General features: G+C 57.8%; 7 protein-coding genes across 7 annotated transcripts; 3 read left to right on the forward strand and 4 right to left on the reverse strand.

Moving 5' to 3' along the window:
- Positions 1 to 190: 190 nt before the first annotated feature.
- Positions 191 to 5,587, reverse strand: EX895_002026 (uncharacterized protein; the record flags this gene model as incomplete). Its single annotated transcript, XM_029882625.1, has 1 exon — positions 191 to 5,587. One exon carries the CDS (start codon positions 5,585 to 5,587, stop codon positions 191 to 193), a length of 5,397 nt encoding a protein of 1,798 aa, XP_029741480.1.
- Positions 5,588 to 9,124: 3,537 nt separating this feature from the next.
- Positions 9,125 to 12,850, reverse strand: EX895_002027 (uncharacterized protein; the record flags this gene model as incomplete). The annotated part of the gene is made up of 1 exon (XM_029882626.1): positions 9,125 to 12,850. One exon carries the CDS (start codon positions 12,848 to 12,850, stop codon positions 9,125 to 9,127), a length of 3,726 nt encoding a protein of 1,241 aa, XP_029741481.1.
- Positions 12,851 to 13,604: 754 nt separating this feature from the next.
- Positions 13,605 to 14,879, forward strand: EX895_002028 (uncharacterized protein; the record flags this gene model as incomplete). The annotated part of the gene is made up of 1 exon (XM_029882627.1): positions 13,605 to 14,879. One exon carries the CDS (start codon positions 13,605 to 13,607, stop codon positions 14,877 to 14,879), a length of 1,275 nt encoding a protein of 424 aa, XP_029741482.1.
- Positions 14,880 to 15,327: 448 nt separating this feature from the next.
- Positions 15,328 to 17,580, forward strand: EX895_002029 (uncharacterized protein; the record flags this gene model as incomplete). The annotated part of the gene is made up of 1 exon (XM_029882628.1): positions 15,328 to 17,580. The coding sequence occupies one exon, from the start codon at positions 15,328 to 15,330 to the stop codon at positions 17,578 to 17,580; it is 2,253 nt and encodes a 750-aa protein (XP_029741483.1).
- Positions 17,581 to 18,994: 1,414 nt separating this feature from the next.
- Positions 18,995 to 19,949, reverse strand: EX895_002030 (uncharacterized protein; the record flags this gene model as incomplete). Its single annotated transcript, XM_029882629.1, has 2 exons — positions 18,995 to 19,031; positions 19,081 to 19,949. The coding sequence occupies 2 exons, from the start codon at positions 19,947 to 19,949 to the stop codon at positions 18,995 to 18,997; spliced, it is 906 nt and encodes a 301-aa protein (XP_029741484.1).
- Positions 19,950 to 20,863: 914 nt separating this feature from the next.
- EX895_002031 (uncharacterized protein) lies at positions 20,864 to 22,459 on the reverse strand (the record flags this gene model as incomplete). Its single annotated transcript, XM_029882630.1, has 1 exon — positions 20,864 to 22,459. The coding sequence occupies one exon, from the start codon at positions 22,457 to 22,459 to the stop codon at positions 20,864 to 20,866; it is 1,596 nt and encodes a 531-aa protein (XP_029741485.1).
- A 1,311-nt stretch (positions 22,460 to 23,770) lies between these two features.
- Positions 23,771 to 24,880, forward strand: EX895_002032 (uncharacterized protein; the record flags this gene model as incomplete). Its single annotated transcript, XM_029882631.1, has 1 exon — positions 23,771 to 24,880. The coding sequence occupies one exon, from the start codon at positions 23,771 to 23,773 to the stop codon at positions 24,878 to 24,880; it is 1,110 nt and encodes a 369-aa protein (XP_029741486.1).
- Positions 24,881 to 25,074: the final 194 nt, after the last annotated feature.

Raw genomic sequence — 25,074 nt, forward strand, 5'->3', positions numbered from 1 at the left:
ATCTAACAAATTCTCTGTTTGTCCTTCGCCGTCAAATACTTTTCGACCAACACCCTCGATCAGCAACGATCGACACTGGTTATCTCACGCACACACATACTCGAACACCGCGATCCACTCTGCTATTATGATGTATCTGATTGTTGTTGTTTGCCTGCTCGTCAAAGAGATCGAGTGTAGAATCTCAGTCCTACATCCTATCACCCTCCAACGAAGTGACACTCGCCAAGCTAGGCATGGACGTCTTGCCCTGCGGACTGCCCATTCCCATCACGGGAAACGACTGGCTCAGTGGGCTCGACATAGAAGCCTTGTAGCTTGGGTGAAGCGAAGGGCTCGGAGGCAGCTGCCCAAACCTCGACCGCGGCGAGGTCGATGGCAGTCTCCTGGCTGCTGCGGAGGGAGGAGAGCGATTCAGCTCTTCAATGTCGAGGTTGAGTCGAGATGGTCTGCGTTTGGGCGACGACGCATTGCTTCCACTGCCACCGCCGGTCGAGGTCGGGTTGAGGCTCGATGCGGAGCCGCGTCGTCGAAAGTGGTCTCCGAGCGACGATTGGCTTGAAAGCGGGGATGCGGTTGGCGACGCAGAGCTCTTGGGCGAGTGCGCCCCGCCAGCTCCTCCCACTCCTCCTGCTGAAGACGAAAGAGGGTCAACAGCGGGCACAATGTTGACGTGGAGCGCAGTCGATTGCGAAAGCGCTTCGCGAACCGCAGCGCGCGTGTCCTCCTGCATCGTACGAATCTCTTCTTCATCGAGTGTGTCGTCGTGGGTACCAGCGAGCGGTCGAGTCATCGAAAACGTGTCAGCATGGAGGGGCGAAGAGGTGAACCTGTAAGCCGAGGCAGGTGCCATGCCATTGGTTGCGTGCTGTTCGATGATCGCCGCTTCTGGAGGAAAGGCCGCGTGATGCTCGATGACCTGTTCCCCTTTGCTCGGCTCCTCCCTCGTGAGATGCTGATTAGCACCTCCCACCGAGCCAGCTTGCTCCACATACTCGAACATTACCGAATCCCGGTGCTGTCGCTGTTGTTGTTGTTGCTGCTGCTGCTGCTGCTGCTGCTGCTCCTTCTCCTCCTCTTCACCTCGCCCCAAAGCCCCATTATTCGGTCCAGTCGAGATGAAAAACGACTCGTCCGACGGCGAACTCGAAAGGTACGACTTGACCAGCTCGCCTGCCATCGACAGCCCCTCGCCATCGGCACTGGCGCAGCTCAGCTGCGAGTCCACTGTAGTTGGCTCGGTGCGGAGGTGGGCATCATATGTAAAGCTGGGTGTGCGCGCTTCGTGGTGAAGATCGCGCTTGGGACTGTCGGATTGCAATGAGGATGTCGAAGGGTGATGCGGTGAGGATTGGCCAGCGACGTACGAGGCTTGACTCCATCGCGGGTCTGAAGTCGTTTCCTCCTTGGCCGACTGTGCGTCTGGTTGCGTCGGATTGATGTCGGCCTGCTCGTCTGGCACGGTAGCAGGCGCATCGGGAACAGCACTAGTGTGATGTTGTGTTGTAGCGGAAAGGAGATCACTGTCCTGACTGACTGACCTCTCAATGATGGTGCCAGCAGTGCTAGACCCAGGATGTTGGCCTGATCCGGAGATGGATAGATCCGGCAAGACCGATACGTTCGAGTCGATGCCAGACACCACTTTTCCACGCAAGAAACGCTGAATGGAAGCTATACCATCCTCGTGATCGTCCGTCATGAAAGCAGACAGCTCCTCGGTATTCTCTTCCGCGTCGACCACAGCCTCCTGCGCGGATGGTACCAACGGCGGAGCCACAGCGGGAGGCGAAGAAACAACCTCGTCCGTTGCAGCCTTTGCGTTTGCAAGCTCACTCGAAGCGTGTTCAACCTCAGGCCCCTGGTCCTCCGCTGTCGAGGGTGCAATCCTGGACGTCGGATCGACCCGGCCCATCTCACCAGCAACCGAGTTCACAGAGGAGCCCAATGGCAACACATGATTCGACGTCTGTGCATCGGCGGCAGGCAACCCCCCGGCCTCTGGTTCGAGCTCGGGCTCGTTCGAGTGATTGCTTCCCGTGCGCGCAGAGCGAGTCGACTGGGCATCGCCTCCTTCGGTCTTAGCTTGGCGAGGCACCGCTTCGACCTGTGCGAACTCTATCAGACGCGAGGCGCTCAGAGGTGCACGGAATCCGGGCGAGCGAGTGCGAGACGATGACACAGCCGACGTGCTGGCGGGGCGCGGCGAGACCTGGCCGAGATCAAAGGGGCTTCCACCCACAGCAAAGGTGCGTCGTGCATGCGTTCGAGTCTTGGCGGTCGCTGCTTTTGCGCGGGCAATCCACTTGGGACTTGGCGTCACCGAAGCGGAGAGGCTGCGTGCATACGCAAGACTGTCTCGGCTGCTCAACTTGCGTCCCATGGGATCCGGGCTGTGTCCAAGAGCTGGGTTGGGCGAGCAGCTGGGACTAAGGAGCTGGAGGGCTTTCTCCATCTCTTGCAGGGTATCGCTGAGATCGCCCGAGCTGCGATGGCTGGCGATGCTAGCCTTGCGGTCGAGGGGAGGTGCAAGCGATGCAGGTGACGAAGGCGGATGCGGCTGAACGAGAGGGGTAGACAGGGAGCGATGTTCGGACGAAGCTCGAGGCGTGTTGATTGCGTCGCCCACCGCTGTTGGGCTGAGCAGCTGCGGTGACAGAGGCACGGTCAGGTTGCCTAGCTGGGGCCTCACTCCATCGAAGGCAGCAGCGTCGAGGTGGATAGGACTCAGGAGCGAGACGGCCGGTACTGTGTTGGCGCCCAAGCTGTCAGCCTCGCCGCTGCGCTGACAAACCGCTTGATTCTGCTTCTCTTCGTGTTGCTCCTCTTCGTCGCGTGCCTCCTCTTGTGCTCCAATGATCTCTGTTTGTTCCTCTCCGCTGACGGCCGCAATGGGACCGCTGATGTGCGGGATGCTCCACGGATCTTGACGGACCTTGCTGGCCCAGAGACCGACCACTTCGTCGAACTCTGACTCTGCCGGCAGCCGCAGGTCATCGTCGTGAGCTTGATGGTCGAAAGCTTCGACATCGTCAAAAGCACCAGAGGAGTTGGGTCGACCGGTGGGCGTCTTGCCGATCCAGCTCTGTATTCTGGCCATGTTAGAGCGTTGCGGACTGTAGTAGGCGTCGTGGGCGAAATCGTCGACTTGGACGAAGTGCTGCTGATGAAACAGGTCTTCAGGAGCCTGTACGCCCTCAGCGGAAGCCCAGTTGTGTACGGGAGGCTGAGACTGTTGGTGAACGACGTCACCATGCTCAGGTGCCTTCGGCAGCTCGAAGCCGCGCGAGCTCTCCTGCTCAAGGGCGAATTGTTCTTGTCCTCGACCGTCGCCGTCGGCTCGGCGATGCTCAGGTGGCGTCGTGTGACTGTCCTCGCGAGACTCTGGGGTGATCTGGTCCATTTCGTAGTCGCGATGGTGCAAATCGCGCCACATCGCCTCGTCGCCAGCATCGACAATGAAGCTGTGGCGGAGCTGAAATCCTTCGGGCGCGAAGGCGGGCTCGTCGCGACTAGAGGCAGATGGACGATCTGCGAGCGGTTGCGTCTCGGATGTGGTCGAGTCCGGCAGCACTGAGTAGCCACCGTGGTTGGCAGGGGAGAGGCGCTCTCGGTCCTCATTGTCGTCCGTCTCTTGCTCGTTGGCATCGTCGACATCGAGAATCTCGGTGTATCCAGTGCGGCTCTGGTCCCATGCATCGTGATGGCTGAGCACCGCGGCGTTGCCATCGAGGTGTGACTGCAGTGAAGCTGTATCGCTTCGAGCTGCGCTTCGAGCCACAAAGGAAGGTGCGGATGAGACCAGAGCTTGAGTGTCTCTTTCCGCTGTCGATGTGGATGCATGCAAAGTGGATGACAAGCGTCGCGAGCTGCGCGGGCTCATTGATACGATGCTTGCGCGTTCCGACCGAAGTGGCCCGTCCGAGGGTGAGGGGGATCCACGCTCGGAAGCGAGCTCGGCGACCGGTCCCGTTGCGCGCACCCCGTTGCTGATGACACTCTCGTCGACAAACGGCGGCGCCTGGAAGCCAGTCTCCACCGATCGAGCTGACGCGGAATGTGCAACAGAGCGTGGTGAGTCTTGTTGCTCGTCTATTGATGTATTGGGATAAATCGTGCCAGATAACGCGGGGAGAGCTTGGCTTGTTGCAACGCTTTGTAGGAGCGATAAAGATCGAGGCGCAAACGGATCTGAGTCTGTGGTCTCGACATGCTCGAGGGTAGTCTGTTGGATATGCGGCTGGAGCCCTTGCGTAGACAGAGTCTGACTCTTTTCGTCATCATCGTCGTCTGCTAGCTGCGCCTTGTCCTCCTGCTCCTCTTGTTGGCGCTTCGTGTGGTCAGCGCGGACGTCTTCGTGTGCTACAAGCGCATCCTGCTTGGATGCTAAGATATTGTTGGGCAAATGCATGCTTCTCCTGGTCTTGTGCGAAGGACGCTCTCGCACTGCTGCGCTGCGCGAGGCAATCCAACTGGGCCACCACGGAGCTCTGTTGGGGTCGACCTGCCACTCGATACGAGCAAGGATGGGCAACTGCGGGAAGGGGGCAAGAGGAAGAGCGATTCGACCTGCTGACGAGGAGGCATGACCCGACCAACCAGCGCTGCGTGCGGACGGGCTCCAGTCTGCCGGAGCGTCGTGACGAGAAAAGCCGGATGCATCGGCTCTGAGCGAGGGCCGAGATGAACGATATGGAATGCTAGGTCGAATAGAAGAACCTTCGCCGAGCGTCGAGCGGGACAAATCGGCGGCGTGTGTGCTGGAAGATGCGTTCGGATCGACGAATGCACCTCCAGCGGTGGCGGACGCGTGGCTGCTATGGTTGAATGCAGTCTGGGGCTTGAAAGCCGATGTGAAAGGGGCGTCGTCTTCGCTGAAGTACCTGGCCCAAAGCGCTTGCCAAGCCCCGTCGCCTATTTTCGGACCTCGATTGCCCTGGCCGTCGTCTGACAAGTAGAGCATCAAACCTCCAAGGGAGGGCAGGGCGAATTCGCGCGAGATGGCCCACAGCTGACCACCAAGGGTCGGGTAGAGGGGCAACAGCGAACCGCGTTGCAGACGATCGCGTTCGTGCTGGCTGATGTCTGGCGACATGCGCAAGTCATCTGGTGGCACGACAGTCACGAAGTAAGAAGGACTGGGTGGGTAAGAGGATCTGAATGCGTTGATGACAGGGCTGACGCCATGCTCAACAGCACGGACTGCTGTGTGGTCGACTGAAACGGGGAACGGTGCTGCCGTCGAAGCGAAAGCGCGGTCGGCATTGTTGGTGAAGCTGGATGAAGCAGCATTCGGGATGACTGGGGTGCCAGAGTGAATTGATGACGTCGATGCCTCGACGGACGCGGCTGGTTGGGGTGCAGATTGAGACAAGCCCAGCTTGTCCTGCACGGCACTTACGTCGTGCTGCTGAGGCTGTGCGGTGTTTGTTGTGGTTGAGTCAAAGGTGGTGAGGAGCGTCAAGTCATGCGCCTGTGTGCTCGGACTCGACATGACAGGTGAAGCTGATGCGCTTGTGAATAAATCGGTCTCTTGTGATGGCGAGGCGATGGACGCGCTCGTCAATGGTGGGATGGCGACCGACATTTGGCTGGATGATTGGTCGCCAGAAGGAGAAAACAAAAGGCTCGACGAAAGCGAACGCCAAGTCAACAAGCTGAGGACGTTTCGAAGGTAGTGGATGCGCAGGCGGCCAGATGATCTGTGCTAGGAGATTGGCGCGTTACAACGTCATTTGACACCTTGGGAAGGCGGCGGTCGAGTGACTGCGTGTGGCTTCCTCAGCAAGGGGGGATGAAAGCTTTTGCGTTGACGCCGACAGCAAAACAGCAAGATAGCGCGGATTGCTTGGACAAGACTCGATTGACGGGTCAGAAAGCAGCGAGGCGGCGAACCGGGAGACTCTATTTGGTGATGGTTGTTGCCGATGATGGTTTGAAACTATTATACACGTCAAGAAGAAGGTCGTCGTCGTCGTCGTCGTAATTGAACTGGAAGAGAGATGAATGCGTTGGTGGTGGTCGAGACGGATGGTGATGGGAATGCTGAGCCGGTGTGAGTGACTGTACAGAGGAGGCGGCGGTGGCTGTGGCTGCTGACAGCCAAGAACCGGCACACCAAAAAAAATTGTGATGGTGGAGAGTGAGGCAGCTAAGCTTCGGCAGCCGGAGCCCGTTCTTTTTTTTTTCGCTTAGAATCATGCACCATATAGTCACACTCACCTTGACCTTCAGCACAGCGGTACGTGAAATTAAATTTTATGTTTTTTCTTACTTCTTTTTTTTTCCCTTCCTTTTCGGACAGCATGACCGGCCCATTACCGCTAGCTCCCTTTCGTCACTCGACATTATTTTATTTAATTTTATTCCAATCTCATGATCGCGTCGTCTGCTGGCAAGATCCCGTTGGCTGCCGTTCGCTGCAGAGACAGGCAATAGCTTGTTGTATCCCACACGAGGCATCCGGCCATGGACTATTCGTTCATACAGTATACAAGCAGCAGCCACGAGTGGTTTGGACTTCTTCAGGTGGGTAGGACGCTCAAGAACGAGCGATCTCGGTCGACAAAGCGCACAAGAATGTCAACATCGGGTCAGGACTCGACTCGCGATCGTTCGCAGCGAGACTCGGAGAGGAGCATCGGTTAGGCGCGCGTCGACACTCAAGGGTCCGAGCTTCTCTTGACAGGCTGGACAGGCTGGAGAGAAATATGCCTTTGCCCGCGGCGATCGACGTCCGCACCTTGTCTCATCAGGCATCATGTGACCTCGAGCTCTGTCTTTGATTTCGGTGCATCCCGACGTTGAGCCGAACTGCTGATCCAAACAGTGTCAGATTCAAAATCAACAAGATGGGCTCATTCCACCGTTGCGTTCCGTCGATCTGGTGCAGCTAGCTGCTGCTTTCCACTCGGGACAGATGGTGGGTCTTGATGCGACTTGGCTCGACCTCCAACGAGCTCTACACCAGCCGCTGTATGACTGCGTCGGCCCCCCTGCACCTCTGCAGCCCATGACTCAACGTATCAAATCCCAGACCGGGATGTGGTCGCCAGACAACGCTTGAAAGTCATGCGAGTTCTGCATGATGCGCATTTTGGCCACGGTAAACGGGTCTGGCATGTGGGCTCGGCTATGGGGAAGATCGTGTTCGGAGGATGAAACTCGCTTGGGCTGGCGAAGCAGCGATGCGATTATGCCAAGCGTCTCTTGATCCACACGTCCTTCGACTAGCTCGGCGACTGACATGTGTTGGTTGATCTGCGCGTCTTAGCAAGGAACACGTAAAACCAGGCTTCTCTTTTCTTGCGTGTTTTTCATGCACTGTCGTCATGTGTGCTTGCTTCTCTTCGCGTGTTAAGAAATAAAACTGCATTCAAAAAAGAGCGCGAAAATCGCAAACAGAGAGAGAGCGACCGACCCTCAGACTCTTCGGCCCACTATCCGTTCACAACTCCGAAAGTGCCGAAGAACCAGGAGAGCGTAGTGTCGAACAGCGTTTTGCGAAGTCTTGTTCCGCTGCAAGGCGCGTTCTGCCAACGCGTCGCGCAACGACACTAACAACGCTCAGCGACTCCGATCCGTCGCTACTCCCATCGTCTCGTAGTCTTTAGTCAACGATGATGGCTTCATCCTCCGCTCTGGTGCGGCGCGGCGCTGCGCTGCTCAGCTGGATGATATCTCTGTTTACGGGTTGTCGACTACAGACGACCGTGTGGATTGCCATCAGAGGCTGGCCAAGTTTTCGTTACCTCTCTCTCTCTCTTATCTGAACCGTGATTCGCTCGGCGTGCTTGGGTTTGGGCGGCTTGGACTCGCCCCAGGGAGCAAGCTGCAGGAACGCGAACCGCTTCCATAGCATTGGTCGTATGTGTGTCCTTTTCTTGTGGGACGTCGTTCTGTGCTGAAAGTTCCAGTGATCCTCCTCCTCCCGAATTTCCGGACGGCGAACGATTCCGCCTGCCTGGTTTTGCGACCTTGATCCGATGCATCCCCCCGCTCTCCTCCATTGTCTTGTCAAGCTCCGGCTATGTTTGGTGTCAGCATCGGCATAACTCTGCAACTGCAAGAGGTGCATCGTGCAGTATTTGCAAAAGCTACTTCTCCGAGGCCCCGCATGAAATTCCATCTCCGCTCACTTTTTGAGCCAGAAACCCTTGCTTGACCTTCCTTGCAAGGGACTCTTAGCCCTTGCCCGACTCCGTCCGACCGGAACAGAGGGGCCGGGAGTTGGGGCAGCGCGCGGAAAGGTGGAGTGCAAAAGCAACTACGCAATACTTGATCGTGATGGGCCGCATGCTCGTCTTGGACGAGACATGTGTTGGTGTTGTTATGTTGCGCGAGTCGGATCAGCATGAAAGCAAAGTTACAGACGATCGCACTTTCGCTCTACCCCTGACCGGGCAAATGAACCGCCAAGCCACTAACGACTGCACGATTCGACCAAACGTTATCTTCAAGCTATCCCTAGTGTCATCTCGTCTTTGATTGTCGAAGAATCCGCCTGATTCGACCCTATTTCGATATTGCCCCAGAGAAGGAGCTCGCGAGAACGGTGAACCCGTCGCCATGTTGTTGGGTCCCAGGATCGTCGCTTGCCTGATCATCAACGCGTCCCTGTTCGGTGAGGGGGTGGTGATGCTTACTTGTGATACCATAGAAAGGCAAAATGGCCTTCGGCATTTCATGTTCTCTCGCTTAACATCGGGACAATTGGTTGACATCGCTAAGCGAGACCTTGGTTTTTTTTTTTCTTTTCCTTTAATGTATCTCTACAGTACTGTACTGTACTGTAGGTTCACCATTTTTTTCGACCTCTATTTCCAGCCTTCTTTTTGTCGATTTTTGATCAGACAAAACTGAAAACTTCACTCTGCAAAGCTAGTGGTCTCTTCGCAAAGCCTCCTATTCACGCTCGTTGCACCCAATCTCTAACCTTGACCGTCTAGCCGCTGACGAACACCTCGACGATGCACAAGAATCCAACTCAGGTGCACACTCGCTCTTCCTCTTCTGTGAGAAAATATATCGTGATGAATGAAAGAAGAAAAGGAGACGAATCTCCCTAGAATACAATTGACTTTTTGTGCTTTGAGTGATGATGTTCTTACCTTCTTGATGATGCCTAGTACAGACGCAGGGCGACATTGACACTCATCAACTCCTGCATCAGCAGCTTGGCCGCATACGGGATGTGGATCTGCGAAATGGCCGTCCTGTTGCGGCACGATCGGCACTCGTACGTGCCCTTCTTGAGGTTCGCCAGCGCCGTCAGACCGCACAGATCGCACACGTGGATGCGGTACGGATCCGAAACGTCAAACATACGCTCCTTGAGGAACCCAGCAATGCCGTGCGCAATCATGCAGTCGCGCTCCATCTCTCCGAATCGCAGACCACCGCCACGCGATCGACCCTCGACCGGCTGGCGCGTCAGGATCTGCACCGGTCCACGCGCTCGCGAGTGGATCTTGTCGTCCACCATGTGCTTCAGACGCTGGTAGTACGTCGGTCCGAGATACACCTGTGCCTGCAGCTTGCGTCCTGTGTGGCCGTGGTACATGACCTCGAGACCACGCGACTGGTAGCCCAAGCCACGCAGGATCGAAGACACAGCTTCCACCGTCAGCTCCGTAAACGGCGTCGCATCACCTTCCTGGCCCGACAGCGCCGCCACCTTGGACAACAGACACTCGACCAAGTGTCCGATGGTCATTCGCGACGGAATGGCGTGCGGGTTGATGATGATGTCCGGCGTCACACCTTCCGCCGAGAACGGCATGTCCTCCTGCCTGTATGTGATACCGATCGTACCCTTCTGACCGTGACGCGAGGCAAACTTGTCGCCCGTCTGCGGAATACGCGTGTTGCGCACACGCACCTTGACGAACTTGTTGCCGTGCGAGTTGGTCGTCAGTAGCACCTGGTCGATGATGCCGTTCTCCGTCGACTTGAGCGAGATACTCGCGTCCTTCTTGGTGTGCAGCTTCGATCGCATTCCCAACTCCTCCGAATCCGGCGGTAGCGGTGCCGTCTTGCCGATGATCACGTCGTCGCCCGAAACACGTGTGCCTGGTGCGCAGAACCCATCGGCGTCGATCTTGTCGTAGGTGCCGTGCTTCATGCGGATCGTCGTATCGCGGCTCGGCTTTTCGAACTCCTCCAGCTGCATCACACCCACCTTCTTCTCCTCGGCCACGTAGCCTCGGTAGTATAACGAGCGGAACAAGCCACGGTCGATCGACGACTGGTTCATGATCACGGAATCTTCCTGGTTGTACCCCGAGTAGCACATGATGGCGACGATCGCATTTTGACCGGCTGGAAGCTCTCGGAAACGCAGATGCTCCATCGATCGAGTCGTTCCAAGCGGCTTTTGCGGATATTGGAGGACATGATTCATCGAATCCGCTCTCGTAAGGAAGTTCGAGATGGGGATCGACACGGCTTGCTTGCCCATCGCACTTTGGTATACATTTCTCGGACTCTGGTTGTGGTCCGGGAAGGGGATGATGCTGGCGCAGATGCCCAGCACCATCGCGGGGTGGATTTCACAGTGGGTCCATGTGGCGGGGGCGATGTAGTGCGGAGACTTGAGGCGGGCGGAGGGATCGGCGGAGTGGAGGTTGACCTGGCCGTTCCGGGCCTGGTACTCGCGGGACTGCTCGAGGTCGGTGGTGGACATGCAGATGAGGGCGGACTCCTCTTCCTCGGCGTCGAGGTACTCGATGACGCCCTCCTGGACGAGCTGGGTCCAGCCGAACTCCTCGCCGGTCTGCGGGTCGGGCTGGCCGATCATGTTGACGTGTCGCTTCTTGATGAAGAGCGACATGTCGGACGGGTTGACGATGTAGACGGGACGGAGGACACGGGAGGCGTCGGTGTAGATGCGGAGTTCGCGCTCTCGGATGTCGCGAACGACGGAGACTTCGTGGGAGATGTCGTCCTTGCGACGGAGGTCACGGAGGGTGTCGACGAGCTGGCCAGGGTCGTCGTGGGTGCCCATCCAGACGCCGTTGACGAAGATTTTGGTGGCCTTGGCGTGGGCGAGCTGCATGTCGACGAGGCTGTCGAGACCGAACTCCTCGAGGAACTCGACGATGGGGGCGGAAGGGGTGCCGACGGTAACGGTGGCCATGAGACTGAGGTTCTTGACGAGACCACAGGCCTGACCTTCGGGGGTCTCGGCGGGGCAGACCATGCCCCAGTGGGTGTTGTGGAGCTGACGGGGTTTGGCGATCTTGCCGTCACGACCGATGGGGGTGTTGGTACGGCGAAGATGGGAGAGGGTGGAGGCGAAGGCGAAGCGGTTGAGCACCTGAGAAACGCCGGCCTTGGCCTGCATGGCCTTCTTCTGGTCGCCCCAGTTGCCGGTGGCGAGCGAGTAGCGGAGGCCGTTGGTGATGGTGCTGGACTTGACGGCGGCCTGGATGTGGAACTCGCGGTGCTCCTCGACGCACTTCTGGAGATGGCGATAGACGTCGCGAGTGACTTTGCGGAAGAGCATGCGGAAGAGGTTGGCCATGAGCGGGCCGCCGAGGTCGATACGCTTCTTGCCAAAGTGGTCACGGTCGTCGATCTCGCGACGGTCGAGAGCGGCGAGGAGAAGACGGTGGATCATGTAGCCAAAGAAGTAAGCCTTTTTGGTGTTGGAGCCTTCCGAGGTGGAGATGTGCGGGAGCATCTCTTTTTGGAGGATCTCTTGCGCGTAGACGGTACGCTTGGCACGCGAGAGACCGGTGGTGGTACCTCGACGGCCGATAAAGTCGAGAGCGACGTCCCGGTCCTGAATGACGAAAGCCTCTTCGATGCATGGCTTGAGCATCTCGAGCATGGGAGTGTCGTTGAAGTCGTAGCAGATGTGTTGGAGCACCTCGCGATCGGGGACAATGCCGAGGGCACGGAAGACGATAACGATGGGAATGTCGTTGCGGATGTAGGGGAGGGTGGCGCGGATTGTGTTGTTGGCTGTTTTTTCCTTGTTGCGCGAGAAGAGCTTGACCTGCATGGTGGAGATGGTCTTGCCGCCCTTTTCGACGGCACTGCGGATTTCGGCGAGGAAGGTGACGGGGGCGGGGGGCGCTTTGGAGAAGACGTAGACGTGGTTGGCGGCCATTCGCTCCTGGGCGATGAGCACCTTTTCGGAACCATTGATGACAAAGTAGCCGCCGAAGTCGTAGGGACACTCGTTGAGCGAGTATGACATTTCGTCGTCGAGGCCCTTCAGCCAGCAGAAGTCGGACTTGAGCATGATGGGCACCTTGCCGATAAAGATCTGCTGCTCTTCGACGTCGGTCTTGCCGTACTCGGGGACCCAGGCCGGGTCGCCGTTGAGGTCGACCTCGTCTTGGCTCTGGACAAGCACCTTTTGTGTGACGTCGACGAAGAGCGAGGCCGAGTAGGTAAGGTTACGGAAGCGCGCCTCTTGCGGGAAGAGCTGGGCGGAGCTACCGTCGGACTCGGTCATGGTGGGCTTATTGAGGTAGATCTGGCCGAACTCGATCTCGTAGCGACGAGTCTTGTCCTCTGCATGGCCCGAGTGCTGGTCGCTCTGCTCGAGGGTGAGGCTGCGCACCTCTTCGACGAGTTCCTGGATGGTGTTGGACATGAACTCGTTGAAACTGTCGAGCTGGTGGCGGACGAGGCCCTTTTCCTCGAAAAAGGCTCGGATGACATCCCAGCAGTCCTCTTGGGAGATCTCTTCAGCGTACTCGTCGTCGTCGTCGTATTCTGCGCCCTTGCCGGCAGTGTAGGTGTTGTTGTAGCTGGCGACATCCAGATCGTCGACGTCGATGGCGCCCTCATCGAAAGTGTCCTTCATGTACTTGTCATAAGCGACAGAGTCGGCCATGATAGCGGCTGTGGACGCTTACCCAGCGTCACAGGGGTTTGGCGAGAATGCGGGTTGGAGGCTATTGCAGCGGGTCAACGAAGTACTGTTGGAGAATGCGGAAGTGATTCTGATAGGGAAAACTCCTCTGATGATGGCAGATGATCCGTTCTGCCGTGCTCAGGAAGAGATGCTGCGCAGTCGCCGATGAGCAGCTGCTGGGTGAAGAAAGTGAAAGGTCGGAAGAAAGTGAGCGTGATCGGGCGCAGTCGACAAGCACCGGCAATGGAGACGAGGTGGGTATGTCGGCGGAAGAGAGACAGCAGATCAGAGGCTCGGTTGCCAAAAGCAACAGATGCGGAAGAAGAAAGAGGATGAAGAGGTGAGAAGGGGATGACGGTAGCTAGAAGGAAGTGCGACGAGCCAAACGACGACGACGAAAGTGCGCGCGGCTGAGTGTCTGCTTTCGCTCTGTCTTCAGCTTCTCTCATTCCCTGCCTCTCTTCAAGTGCACCAAGAGAACGCGTTCTTTTCCTGCTGTGCTGCGCAATGCTTCTTATCGTGCGAGTGAAGTTTTACAATAGACGGATTTCGGTTATTCATTTCGATCCCTTTTTTTGGCGGATGTGGAGAGCTCTGTCGAACTCAGCTTTTTACCATCAGCATCTTCAGCGACTCGACCCCGAACGATCATCCAAGGCGACCATCGGTACCTGCTTCTCGACACTGCTAACGACAAGCCTGCACCGGCCAGGGCGTCGAAGACTCGGTCAAGATGGGTGGGGGCGATCTCAACATGAAAAAGTCGTGGCATCCTCTCCTGCAGGTTAACCAGGAGAGGGTGTGGAAGCGCGAAAAGGAAGCAGTCGAGGAACGCAAAAAGCTCGAGGAACTTCGTCGCGAGCGAGAGCAGGAGCGCGAGATGCAAGAGCTTCAGCGCTTGCAGGAGGAGGCTGGCGGCAAGAAGCGTGTCGATAGAGTCGACTGGATGTATGCCACTCCTGCCACCACAGGGTCCAACTCGGCGGCGGAGATGGAGGATTATCTCTTGGGCAAGAAGCGCGTCGACAAGCTTCTTCAAGCAGACGAGAACAAGGACGTCTCGAAAACCAGCCAGAAGAGCCTCATTTCGCTTCAGAACGCCAATTCCGCTCGTGACCTGGCTGCGAAGGTGCGCGAAGATCCCATGTTGGCCATCAAGCAACAGGAGCAAGCAGCGTATGAGGCTTTGCTCCGTGATCCAGCCAGATTGCGCCAGCTCAAGATGCAGGCCGGCATCGACGTCGACACGGAGAGCAAGGAAGAGCGGCGACGTAGGAAAGAAGAGAAGCGGCGCAGGCATGACGAGGATCGGCATCATCGACACGAATCACGTCGGGGCGACTCCCGCTCGCACCGTCATCGAGACGATCGAGGCTGCAGCGACTATGCTTCGAGTCGTGGGAGCCGTGGTGAAGGGGAGTCTTCGCGGCGTAGATACGATGACGACGAGTCTCGCTCGTCCAAAAGGCGCCGGGATGACGACGATCGCCGACATCGTGATGCACAGGAATCTCGGTCCGCGCACCGCAGAAATGGCGACCGTCGGGACAGAACGGAGTACGACGATACGAGAACCCGACCACGACGATCCCGCAGTCGCAGCCGCAGTCGCAGTCGTTCACCACCTGCCCGCAACTCGAATCAGCCTCCCAGTCGTGACCGACCCAACTACACCCGCCCACCAATCAACGGATCTACCCGTGATCGTGACCAGGACGACAAGCGTCAGGAAGAGATCCGCCAGCAAAGGTTGCGAGAGATGGAGCAGAATGCAAAGTCGATGGAGGAACGACGGAGCTCTTACGTTTCAAAGATCAACGCCGAGGAGGCCGAGCAGGAGCGCAAGGAAGCTGAGCTGCGTCAAAAGCTGCTCGATGCGCGGTCAAAGGGGCACGGCGACGGTAGAGGAGGCTTCATCATGGATCAGCAGCGAAAGACATTCGGTGATAACGTCGATCTTGCCGAGCGGATGAGGCGCGACCGAGGGAGGTTGCAGCAGATGGATTGACTAGCTGGTATTTACAAAGATGAAACAGTTCAATGTACCCTTTATCGTCATGCACCACCTCCCATAGAAGGTTCCAGTGTGCTGTTTGACAACATTGTGAGCTTATGTCCTCGACGCATCTTGGTCTCAGTTGGAAGACGCTTTGACCGATGCGATGTTTAGGGTCCAACGTGCCTTATCGCAGTATGCAGGGTGCAGTGTGTACAGACTCAAAATTTAGTCTCGTGTCCGTGCACGAAATCTCACCCGTCTTCTCGCACTTCCACCTCGACTCCATCTCTCATTCTGCTATCACCACCGATGTTCAACCGGGCGTGAAGCTTGCTTTTCCTTGGGTAAAAGCTCAGTCACATACGCCCGAGCTTTCTGATGACGGAGAAGAAATAACCTCTCCTCGAGAACCACTGTGTTGCGAGCTAGACCCGCTTGACTTAGATTTACGGCAACCATGCCTCTAGCAAACCCAACGAGCAGTACGAGCAGCTCTGGATTCACCAGCAACCCAGTTCCCGCTCTCATCGCACGGCGCACCACCGTGCTCGCGCCACCCAGTCTGTCGACAGTCAACCACCTCGACGGCGCTTCCGCTGCCAGTGCCACTGCGGCCAGCACCCCCTCCTTGCCCGCCTCATCTATCCCGCGACCGTCCACCACTACCACCGCGCGCAGACACAGACCGGACCTCCAACAGGCTGTCTCGCAACCCACCGCGGCAGTGCCCATCTCGACGCGCGAGAACATCTCGACATCCAAAAGCTGGTCGTCCAACCACCTGCTTCGACCCAGTGGGAGCGGGTACCAGCGGAAGCCGTTCGACAGCAGTGGAGACGAAGGCGGGTTCGCCGTGCATCCGACATTCCGGAGTGATGCAGAGTGGCGGGGTGACGTGCTGGTCAGGGTCGACGGCGTAGAGTTCTGGGTGCACAAGGACGTGTTGTTGTTCTCGTCGCCGTTTTTTCAGAGTGTCCTCACAGGTGGGTGGAGCGAGTCCCGCCTGTCGAGGCTGATGCTTTCCGAAGAGGAGGAACATGAGCAAGAGCGAAACAAGGACGCAACCGAGTCGGACTCAAGTCGGGACGTTCCCTCACGCGATACGGGCTCGACGAATATGGCATCTCTTCTTTCGCCGAGACAAGACGCAGCGCGAGAGGACGGCCCCTCGCAACCGGTCGTAGTCACCGAACTTGCCGCGGAAAGCCCATCGGAGCTCGAAGCGGGTAATCTGGTACACACCGAGCTCGACACTGAACACCTCGGCGGCGAAGCTCGACGCAGGAGTCTGTTACGCGCGTCATACCATACAGCGCTTTGGAGTCAGGACGACGACTCTAGAGCTTCGCCGACGCTCTCACAGTCTGCTGCCACTTTCGAGGATACTATTGAGGAGCCGGACGGAGCGGGTGACGACAGTGTAGAGGGAGCAGGCAGCGCGATCGAGCACGACTCGATGGAAGACGCGGATGAAGGTGCGGGATTCTTTGCGAATCGAGCGGCGGTGGAGGATGATGAAGAGGCGGAGGTGGACGAGGAGCCAGCGAAACGGGAGAAGGATGGTCGTGCGTCACAGGCCAAGCAGTTGCGGTCTAACTCGAAGCAGGTTGCCACACGGCTGACGCTGAGAAAGCTGGAGTCTGCGAAGCGTGAAAAGAAGATCCCGACAAGAAGTACGAGTAGGGCAGTGGATGTGGGATGCGACGAGGTGGACAAGGCAACGAGATCGCACGAAAGGATGGAATCGCTGGCCACGCCTCCTATGTCTCGTCGACCTAGCAACGATGGTTTCGGCGACACGGATGCAGCTATGCCAACCGCACAACCCGCCGGATCACGCCCCTCCGACACGCTGCCACACCGCTACAGAGGCATCATCTCCGCCATCGACCTCTCCGAAGAATCCGCGAGCACGTTCCACGACTTTCTCTTTCACATCTACCCGCACCTCGACCTCTCGGTGACATGGTACAACTGCGGGCCGCTGCTGCGTTTCTCGGACAAGTTCCAAGTGCCCTACCTGCGGCGCGCATGCATCACGTTCCTGCGCGCCGCGCTCGCCGGCCGTCCGATCGAGGCGATGCGGCTCGCGGAGCTGCACACGATCGATGACCTGTACCGCGAAGCGAGCCGGCATGTGCTTGACAACTTCGCCGCGTGGCAGGCGGACGAGCTCGAGGTGCTGTCCAACGAGACGCTGCTCAAGCTCGAGCGCAAGCGGACGTGGTTTTTGGAGCGACTGCTCAAGTTGGGGCTTGCGAATCCGGGCAGGGACTACGAGTGCCATGCGGCGTGCCCAGACCCGCAGGCGTGTGCCCGGGCATTGCACGACAAATGGCAGTCGGCATATAAGGCCGCATTCCGGTACCACCCTCCTCAGCCGAGCGTCATCTTCAGGTATCTCCGCGAGCTGGATAGTATCGGGAACGGTGCAGCGGCGGGAGGAGGAGGCGGCGGGATCGGTGTCGGTGCCGGCGGGTTGGCGCTGTCGGCTGCAACCGCTGCTGCTGTAGGCAGTGGCGGTGGAGGTGGTGGAGCTGGCGCGGGCACGGCTCTGCAGCTGAGCAACTGCCAGACGACGGCGAGGGTCTGGGTGCAGGGTCTGTTCGATCGCATGTTCGAGTTGGGCACGCTGCATACAGGCAGGCTGTTTCTTGCAGTCAAGCTGGATGCCGTAGCGCCGCGAAATCTTGTTCACAAGGACTCTTGAGGATCAACGTCACACTTCACAGTCATTGGGTGTCTACTTTCGAACAAGTCGGCTTCCATCAACGGCGTAGAAAGCTACCGAGTGAACAGGCGGAAAGCATCGTGCAACATCTTCGGCTACTGCGACGACTCAAGCGCCTTCTTGGGCTGTACGTATCTAAAGCTTGGTCTTCCCAGCCACCTGAGCAGCACATACCCAATAAACAAGAAAGTCACCGTGATGGCGCCCAGGAACCCAGCGTTTTCAGCGATCGTAAATGTTTGCAGATTGTACTGGTTCAGCACGTCCTGGCCCTTACGGTAGCACTGCTGCGAGTCGGCCGTACACGTGAATGTCAGCCCTCGGAATTCGTTCTGCGCTAGTGCCGAGTACGTGTACGTGATAGGCGAGATCCAGTGCAGCCAGATGAACCACGGGGGGATCGACGAGAGCGGCAGGAGGTTGCCGCCGAACAGGAGGAAGATGACGTTGATCACGGGCGCAAACACGTTCGCCAGCTCGATAGTGGGTGCACCACACCCGATTACCAGGCCCAACCCAATCGCCGTGCCGACCTGAAGCACGTTGATGGCCAGCCAGATGAAAAACGCCCCTGCGGTCTGGCGCAGCCCCACCATCCAATATACAATAACGTAGAACAAGAGGCGTTGGAACAGCTGGTTCGGCACCTCGGTCAGAATTTTCGATAGATAGAACGACGAAATGCGATACGTCCCCGCCGAGCGTTCGCGCAGCATGATGTTGCGCTGCAGCGGGAAGATGGCCAGGATCGGAAACAGCACTGCGAAGGACGCGTTGACAGGGATGATGAACAGCGCACCGATACGCGCGAGGGCGCCACCCTGGTTGTCGTCCAGCCGGAAGAAGGCAAAGCCGATAATAATGAGGAGTACGATGTTCTGTCCGAGTGACGCAAAGACGATGGTCGGGTCCTTGAATATGAGCATGGCGCAGCGGTGGGTGAGGACGAAGAGCTCGTGCAGCCACGAGTTGGGCCAGGACCCGGCGAGATCGGAGCCGTCGCTCGTCTTGGCGACGATGCGAGACGGTTTGCGGTCCATCGCGACCGGTCTATCCTGCTGCTGTTGCTTCGACGTGGACTCGGTGTGGTTGCTGGTTGTCAACGCAAGTTCTTGTTCCTGCGCCAAGTGTTGTGCCACAAACGACTCGCCGTTCTGACGCCATGACGATAGCAGATCGCGAACACGACGTTCAACCGCATTGGTCTTCTCGTAGTTCTCCGCAATGGTAATGTAGTGGTCGGCAGGATTGACGCCCTCGGGCACGCTGTGTTTGAGGGACGAGAACCAAGCAGGAGCCAGTGTAGGTGGACCCGAGTAGTACACCTGGCCGCGGGTGAGGAGGATGACCTTGTCAAAGTGCTTAAAGATGTTCCAAGACGGCTGGTGGATGGTCATGAGCGTGTACAGGTCGCGTTCGCGCGTGATCTCCTTTAGGTTCTTGACGAGATTAAGCGCGGCAAAGGCGTCCAAGCCAGACGTAGGCTCGTCGAGGAGCAGCACGCTGACGTCGGCGACGAGTTCGGTGCCCACAGCGACGCGCTTGCGCTCACCACCCGACACACCGCGCTGGTTGGGACCGCCGATGCGAGTGTCTCTGCATTTTTCGAGCCGGAGCATGGCGATGCTGTCCTGGACGCGTTGTTGACGCTCGTGCTTGTTGTACAGTCGGTTGGGCAGGCGCAGGTCGGCCGAGTACTGCAGAGTCTCCTGGACAGTGAGCGCGCTAAACATGAGATCGTCCTGCTCGACGAAACCGGTCAGGCGTTTCCATGTGGCCGGGTCGCGCTGCTTGCCCTGGAAGAGCACTTGACCTGCGATGTCAGAGGACTTGTCGAGACGTGCCGAGAGAACCGAGAGGAGCGACGTCTTACCGGCGCCCGAAGCACCGAGGATGGCGACCATCTCACCCTTCTTGACGTGTCCGCTGACACCGTTGAGCACGCGTCGCCTCATCGGGTCGAGTGGTGGGAGGTGGAGAAAGACTTGGTTATACTCTGCGAGCGCTTCTTCGTCCTCGCTGTCGTCAGCATCTGGGAAGGGAGGTGGGATGCCTCGTTCTGCGTCTGACATTTTCTCTTGCGTGACTGATTCTTGAGCTGCGGGCTGAGATGCGGAAGACGGGGCAGACGAGGTAGCACCCTTCTTCTTGATCTCATTGCGACGCGCCTTGGAGAGGACTACATCGTAAGTGATGTCGCGCCACGAAAAGTAGTTGGCGCCCGAGGGAGCGCCGGCTGGCTGCTTGGCAGGCGACAAGATTGAGTGGGGAGAGTCGTTCGTCGCGAATCCGGCTAGCGAACCAGGGACAGCCGGGCTAGAAACAGACGAGGAGGAGGCGGAGCGCATCGCATGTGTTGCAGCAAAGGCGGAGGGAGAGCCAGACATCGTCGAGCATCCCCCTTGCTGTGATTGATGTGGGTAGCCGACAGCCATCTTGGTGTGTGATGAGACGAGGGGAGTTCTGAAGTTGCAAGTGGGAAGGATCGAGCATTTATGTGTAGGGAGGTGGGCTGTTCCGCCAATATGGTTCGACGGCTAGCTGGCCCTGCTCCAACAGTGGAGGGTGCTCAGCAGCTCCGTTTCGGGCTTCGTGTCAGCCTTGTATGTGATTGGTGACGCTTCGAAGAGAGAAAGAGAGATAGCACAACAAACTTGTGCTAGGTCGGAAGACGGAGGAGGGGCACCACGTGGGAAGAACAGCGGCCAGCCATAATGCCGAGCAAGCGAGCCGCGGAAAGGAGATGTCTTGAAAAAAGCGCCCCGTTTCTTAGCTGATCAAACTTGGCGGAGATGATCAGTAGGTCAAGCATGTTTCAAGGCCATCGATCGGTGGCGTACGTCGTTGGCACTAACAAGCTGCGTTCTGCTCCGCCATCGCCTCCTTTGTCCCTTGTCAGCGCTGCTGAACCAGAGCCTAGTCTATAATAAACAAAGAACCCTTCCTCGACTTGGAGTTGAGCTCACTGCCTGCTGTCACCCAATCATTCCTTTTCAGTCAGGCCGCGGAGATCACAGACCAAAAGACCCCAGGTCGAGCATTCCGCGGCACGAGGAAGAGTCGACCTACAGTCAGTCACCGCAATCTGGGACTCGGGACACAAATCTTTGGCCTTGTATCGGACTTGAAGTGCCTCGCCTCGATCCACTCTCACTCATTCTTTCTCGGTGCATGGATGGCGTGCAAACCAAACGTTTCATGTCTCGATCTCGAACGTGTAGGATAGGTATAGTGTACATGGTCATATGGCTCCAAGGCTGGCTCACTTGAACTGCGTCTCGGTCACACCCTTGCCCATGGCCGACGTAGAAGCCGCCTTGAGCACGGTGTTGAGGCACGAGTCGACAAAGTTGGCTCCGGACCATTTCTGGTGCGTGAGCACGTCGCAGCCAATCTCGCGCTCCTTGCGCTGCACCAGCTCGACGTAGGCCTTCATGCCTTCCTTGGCGAATCCGGCGGCGAACAAATCCGAAATGTAGGCGTTCGAGTGCAGACCACCAAGCGTGATGAATTGCCACACGAAACCCAACTTGCCGAGGTCCCAGACGTAGCTCTTCATCTGCTCGGTGCTCAGCTTGGCAGCGTCCCAGTTGAACGAAGGCGACAGGTTGTACGCCAGCCACTGCTGCGGGCGCGCTACCTTGACACCCTCGGCAAACTCCTTGGCCTGTGCCAGGATGGGCGACTTGGTCTCCATCCACAGCAGGTCAGCGTACGGGCCAAAGGCGATGGCTCGGTTGATGGCACAGTCGGTGCCTCCCTGGTAACGGTAGTAACCCTCGCGAGTTCGGCAGGCGTCCCAGTCGAAGCCGATCTCGACACCCAGGCTCTTGGCTTTCGCCTTGGCCTTGAGCAGCGACTGGCCAATCACTTCCTTGCGGAAAGCCTCGGCCTCGGCCTTCTTACCCTTCTTCTCGAGCTCGGCGGCGACAGCGTCACCGTAGCGGATAGGCTGCGCCTTGGAGATCCACTCGTCTTCGAGCGCAATGAGTTTGGGGCCATCGGCACCCTCGGCCTCGGCGCGGTTGAGAATGTCGACGAGGGGCTCGAGGCTGGTGTTGGTGGTACCGAGAATGAAGGCGTGGTCGCGCTCGTCGACGTTGGTGGTGATGAGCGTAGCCGCCTCCGAGTCGGTACGCGCAACGACGAGGTTCTCGACACCCATAATGTCGTACTGAAGACGGATGGCGACGAGACGGTTGATGTGCTCCTGGATGGGCACCAGCACCTTACCAGCCATGTGACCACACTTCTTGGTGCCTGGCGCCTGGTCCTCAATGTGGATACCGGCGGCACCCTTCTCAACAAAGAGCTTGGTGAGCTTCATGACGGCGGTGAGACCACCGTGGCCCGTGTCGGCGTCGGCGACGATGGGACGCAGGTAGTCAACAACGGGCGTCTTGGCGCGCTGCTCGGGCGAAAGGTTGGTACGCTCCTCGCGCTGCTTGCGGTCGTGGAAGAGCTGCGCCATGAAGAGGTGCTCGACCTTGAGAGGCACCGTGTTGTAAGGGTAGTCAGCCAGATCGGGACCGGGCTCGTTGGTGGACGAGGCGGTGGACGAGCACTGCCAGCCCGAGACGTAGACAGTTTCGAGGTGCTTGGCCATCTGGGTCACCTGGACGGGGTCGAGCGCACCGTACGTGTGCGAGGTGGTGCCCTTGGCGGCGTGCGCCTCGAGCGTCTTCCAGAGCTTCTTGGCCTGGACGTCCGAGGGGTAGGTCTGCTTGAGCGTGCCTCGCTTCGAGACGACCTGCTCGGCAGTGTATGGGCGGGTGGTGTTGGCGAAGCGGGGGTTCTTCCACCACTGCTTGACGGCCTCGACCTCTTCCTGGAATTGTTTGAGCTCCTGGTCAGCCATGATTGCGATTACCGGGGAGGAAGACGAAGTAGGAGTGGGGGTGGGCGGCGATGATCTAGATGGTCACGATGTAGCAAGCGTGAACTTATTTTTGAAGGAGTCGTTGATGGGAGCAACGGAGGAACAGAACGGAAGGAATGGGTGTGGTGAAACGGAAAGACGATGCGAGCTCCGTTGCTTCGTGTATATATGAGCTGGCTCAAATCAGCCTAGTCACCCAACGACGACGAAGGCGGCGGCGGCACAGGCGCGGCGGAGCATTCGGTCACACAAGTCACACAGGATCATCGCTCTTCGCTGGTCGGGAAGCACGTCTGTTCAATGCCGGTGAGCGCTAGTATGCTCCAGTCTTAGTAGCTGGCGGGCTGTTGAAACCCTTCGGAGCAAGCGGCTTGCCAGAAGGGTCGTCTGTGAGTGAGCTCGAGTGGGTCAGCGCGCACGATCCCCGCAACTGGAGCTGTTGGCGACTGAACCCCTGCCTGCTTGTCTGCCTGACTCACTTTGGGCCACGGCGTCGGAAGAAGCCATCTGAACCGGTATCGCGCTCTGGTGCCTTGAAATCGGCTTCCCGTCAACTACCGCTCTGCATGACCTGCTGCTGCATTTCGTGTGGAGTCGAGTCGAGTCGAGTCGAGTCGAGTCGATATTTTTGATTTTTCAGCCAGAAAGGCTCATGCACCGCCGCCCGCCGTCTCTCTCTTTGTCTGGATTCATGTCCGATCCGTCCGGCGCCAAGCGTCATCGATGCATTTTCACCTTTTTTCAGAGCGTGAAAGCTGACTTGCTCTGGCCTGCAGTCACAACGTCGCAGCCTTTACTGCGATTCCGCTCCTCTCCCACGTACGATCTCAGCTTTTGACAGCAGTCACTGCTCAATCACATACGAACACGTACAACGAATCGCTCTATCAAGCATAGGCTTCGCTCAAATGTGGCACGATCAATAGAGGGTGGAGCGACAAGGGCTCGAGATGAAAGCGACAGGGCGGCAGAGGAGCGCAAGGGTCTGAGAACAGTTTGGCGGCCTCAAACGGATTTTCCAAGTTGGGTCAGCTTTAGCCTGCCTCTCGCTTCACACCTCCTGGCAAATCCGTCCCGTTAATGTCACCTTGTACTGTACTGTACACCCTTTATCGTACGAACAAGATTTTACTGCCGACTTCCGAGATTTTTCATTCCGATTTCCAAATTTCTCTCCACACCGACACACGCTTTCTTCTCAGGCAGATTCAGCTGGCTTGCACGTCCCTTCAACAGCAGACGGCTGACCTTGAACGCATTTAGGACGTAGTCGGATAGCTCTAGTCCGCCATGGGAAAGCCACCAGCACCAGCAAGAGGCGGAAAGGGCGCAAGGGGAGGTGGAGCTAGTGGCGGTCGAGGCAGAGGACGAGGTGGTCGTGGTGGAGGTCGCAACCTGGCAGATCGTTATGCTTCGGCCTTCGACACCGACAATTGGAGACCCGATAGCGCTATTGACGAGCCAAGACGCGGAGGTGCTAGAGGAGGCGATTCTTCGTCCGAGCAAGACAGCTCAGATGATGCGGCCGACAGCGAGCAAGAGGATTCCGAGACCGGGCCATCTTCGAGAACAAGAGGCGCGGCGACTGCCTCGAGCGACGACGAAGAGCAAACCGGCTCCAGCGAGGCAGATGACGACGACAGCGACTTCAACTCTGTCGATGGAGGCAGCGATGTTGAATCAATAGATGTCCCGGTCGCCATGTGGGACTTCAACCACTGCGATCCCAAACGCTGTTCGGGCAAAAAGCTTTCGCGACTCGGCTTGATCCAAGAGCTTCGAGTCGGTCAAAAGTTCCGCGGCATCGTGCTCACTCCAAATGCTACGCAGACACTCTCCCCCGCTGATGCGCATATCATAGCCGAGAACGGAGTTGCTGTGGTCGAGTGCAGCTGGGCGCGTCTCGACGAAGTGCCCTTTGGCAAACTCAAGAGTCCCAACGAGCGGCTGCTCCCACACATGATCGCCACCAATCCAGTCAACTACGGCAAGCCTATGAAGCTTAATTGCGTCGAAGCGCTCGCTGCTGCTTTCTACGTGTGCTCGATGCCGGCGCAGGGCAGGTTGCTGCTGTCCAAGTTCGGTTGGGGCGAGCATTTCCCCAAGATCAACGCTAGATGGATCCGCGCCTACCGTGGCTGTAAGGATGCCCGCGAGGTGGTCGAGCTAAGCCGCAAGATGGTCGAACAGGACCGACTCGAGAAGGAGGAGTTGAAGAAGCGATTCGACGAGGCCGGCGGCATCCAAGGCACTCTCGACCGCATCGCTGACGAGGCGACTCACCGCGACGATCAAGATGACGACTTTGGCAGCCAGGACGAGCGCGAAGCAGAGTCAAGAGCACTGGAGCAAGACTTTTCCAAGATTGTTCGCGTCACTGATCCTTCTGCTGCCGCCTGAGTTGCGAATCTCAACCGCACCCTCGACCGTACCCATGTATCTGAACTTGTACTTGTACCGTACCATTCCGCTCTTGCTCACAATTTCAAGAACTAAACGCTCGTGGAGGAGAACTGAGGTGTGGATGGTACGAGACATCAGAGTATATGGACCAAGGGTGCTTCTGATGCACCCCCGATCTGACTTTATGGAAT

This window comes from Sporisorium graminicola, chromosome SGRAM_12, assembly GCF_005498985.1.
Source record: "Sporisorium graminicola strain CBS 10092 chromosome SGRAM_12, whole genome shotgun sequence".
NCBI lineage: Eukaryota > Fungi > Basidiomycota > Ustilaginomycetes > Ustilaginales > Ustilaginaceae > Sporisorium > Sporisorium graminicola.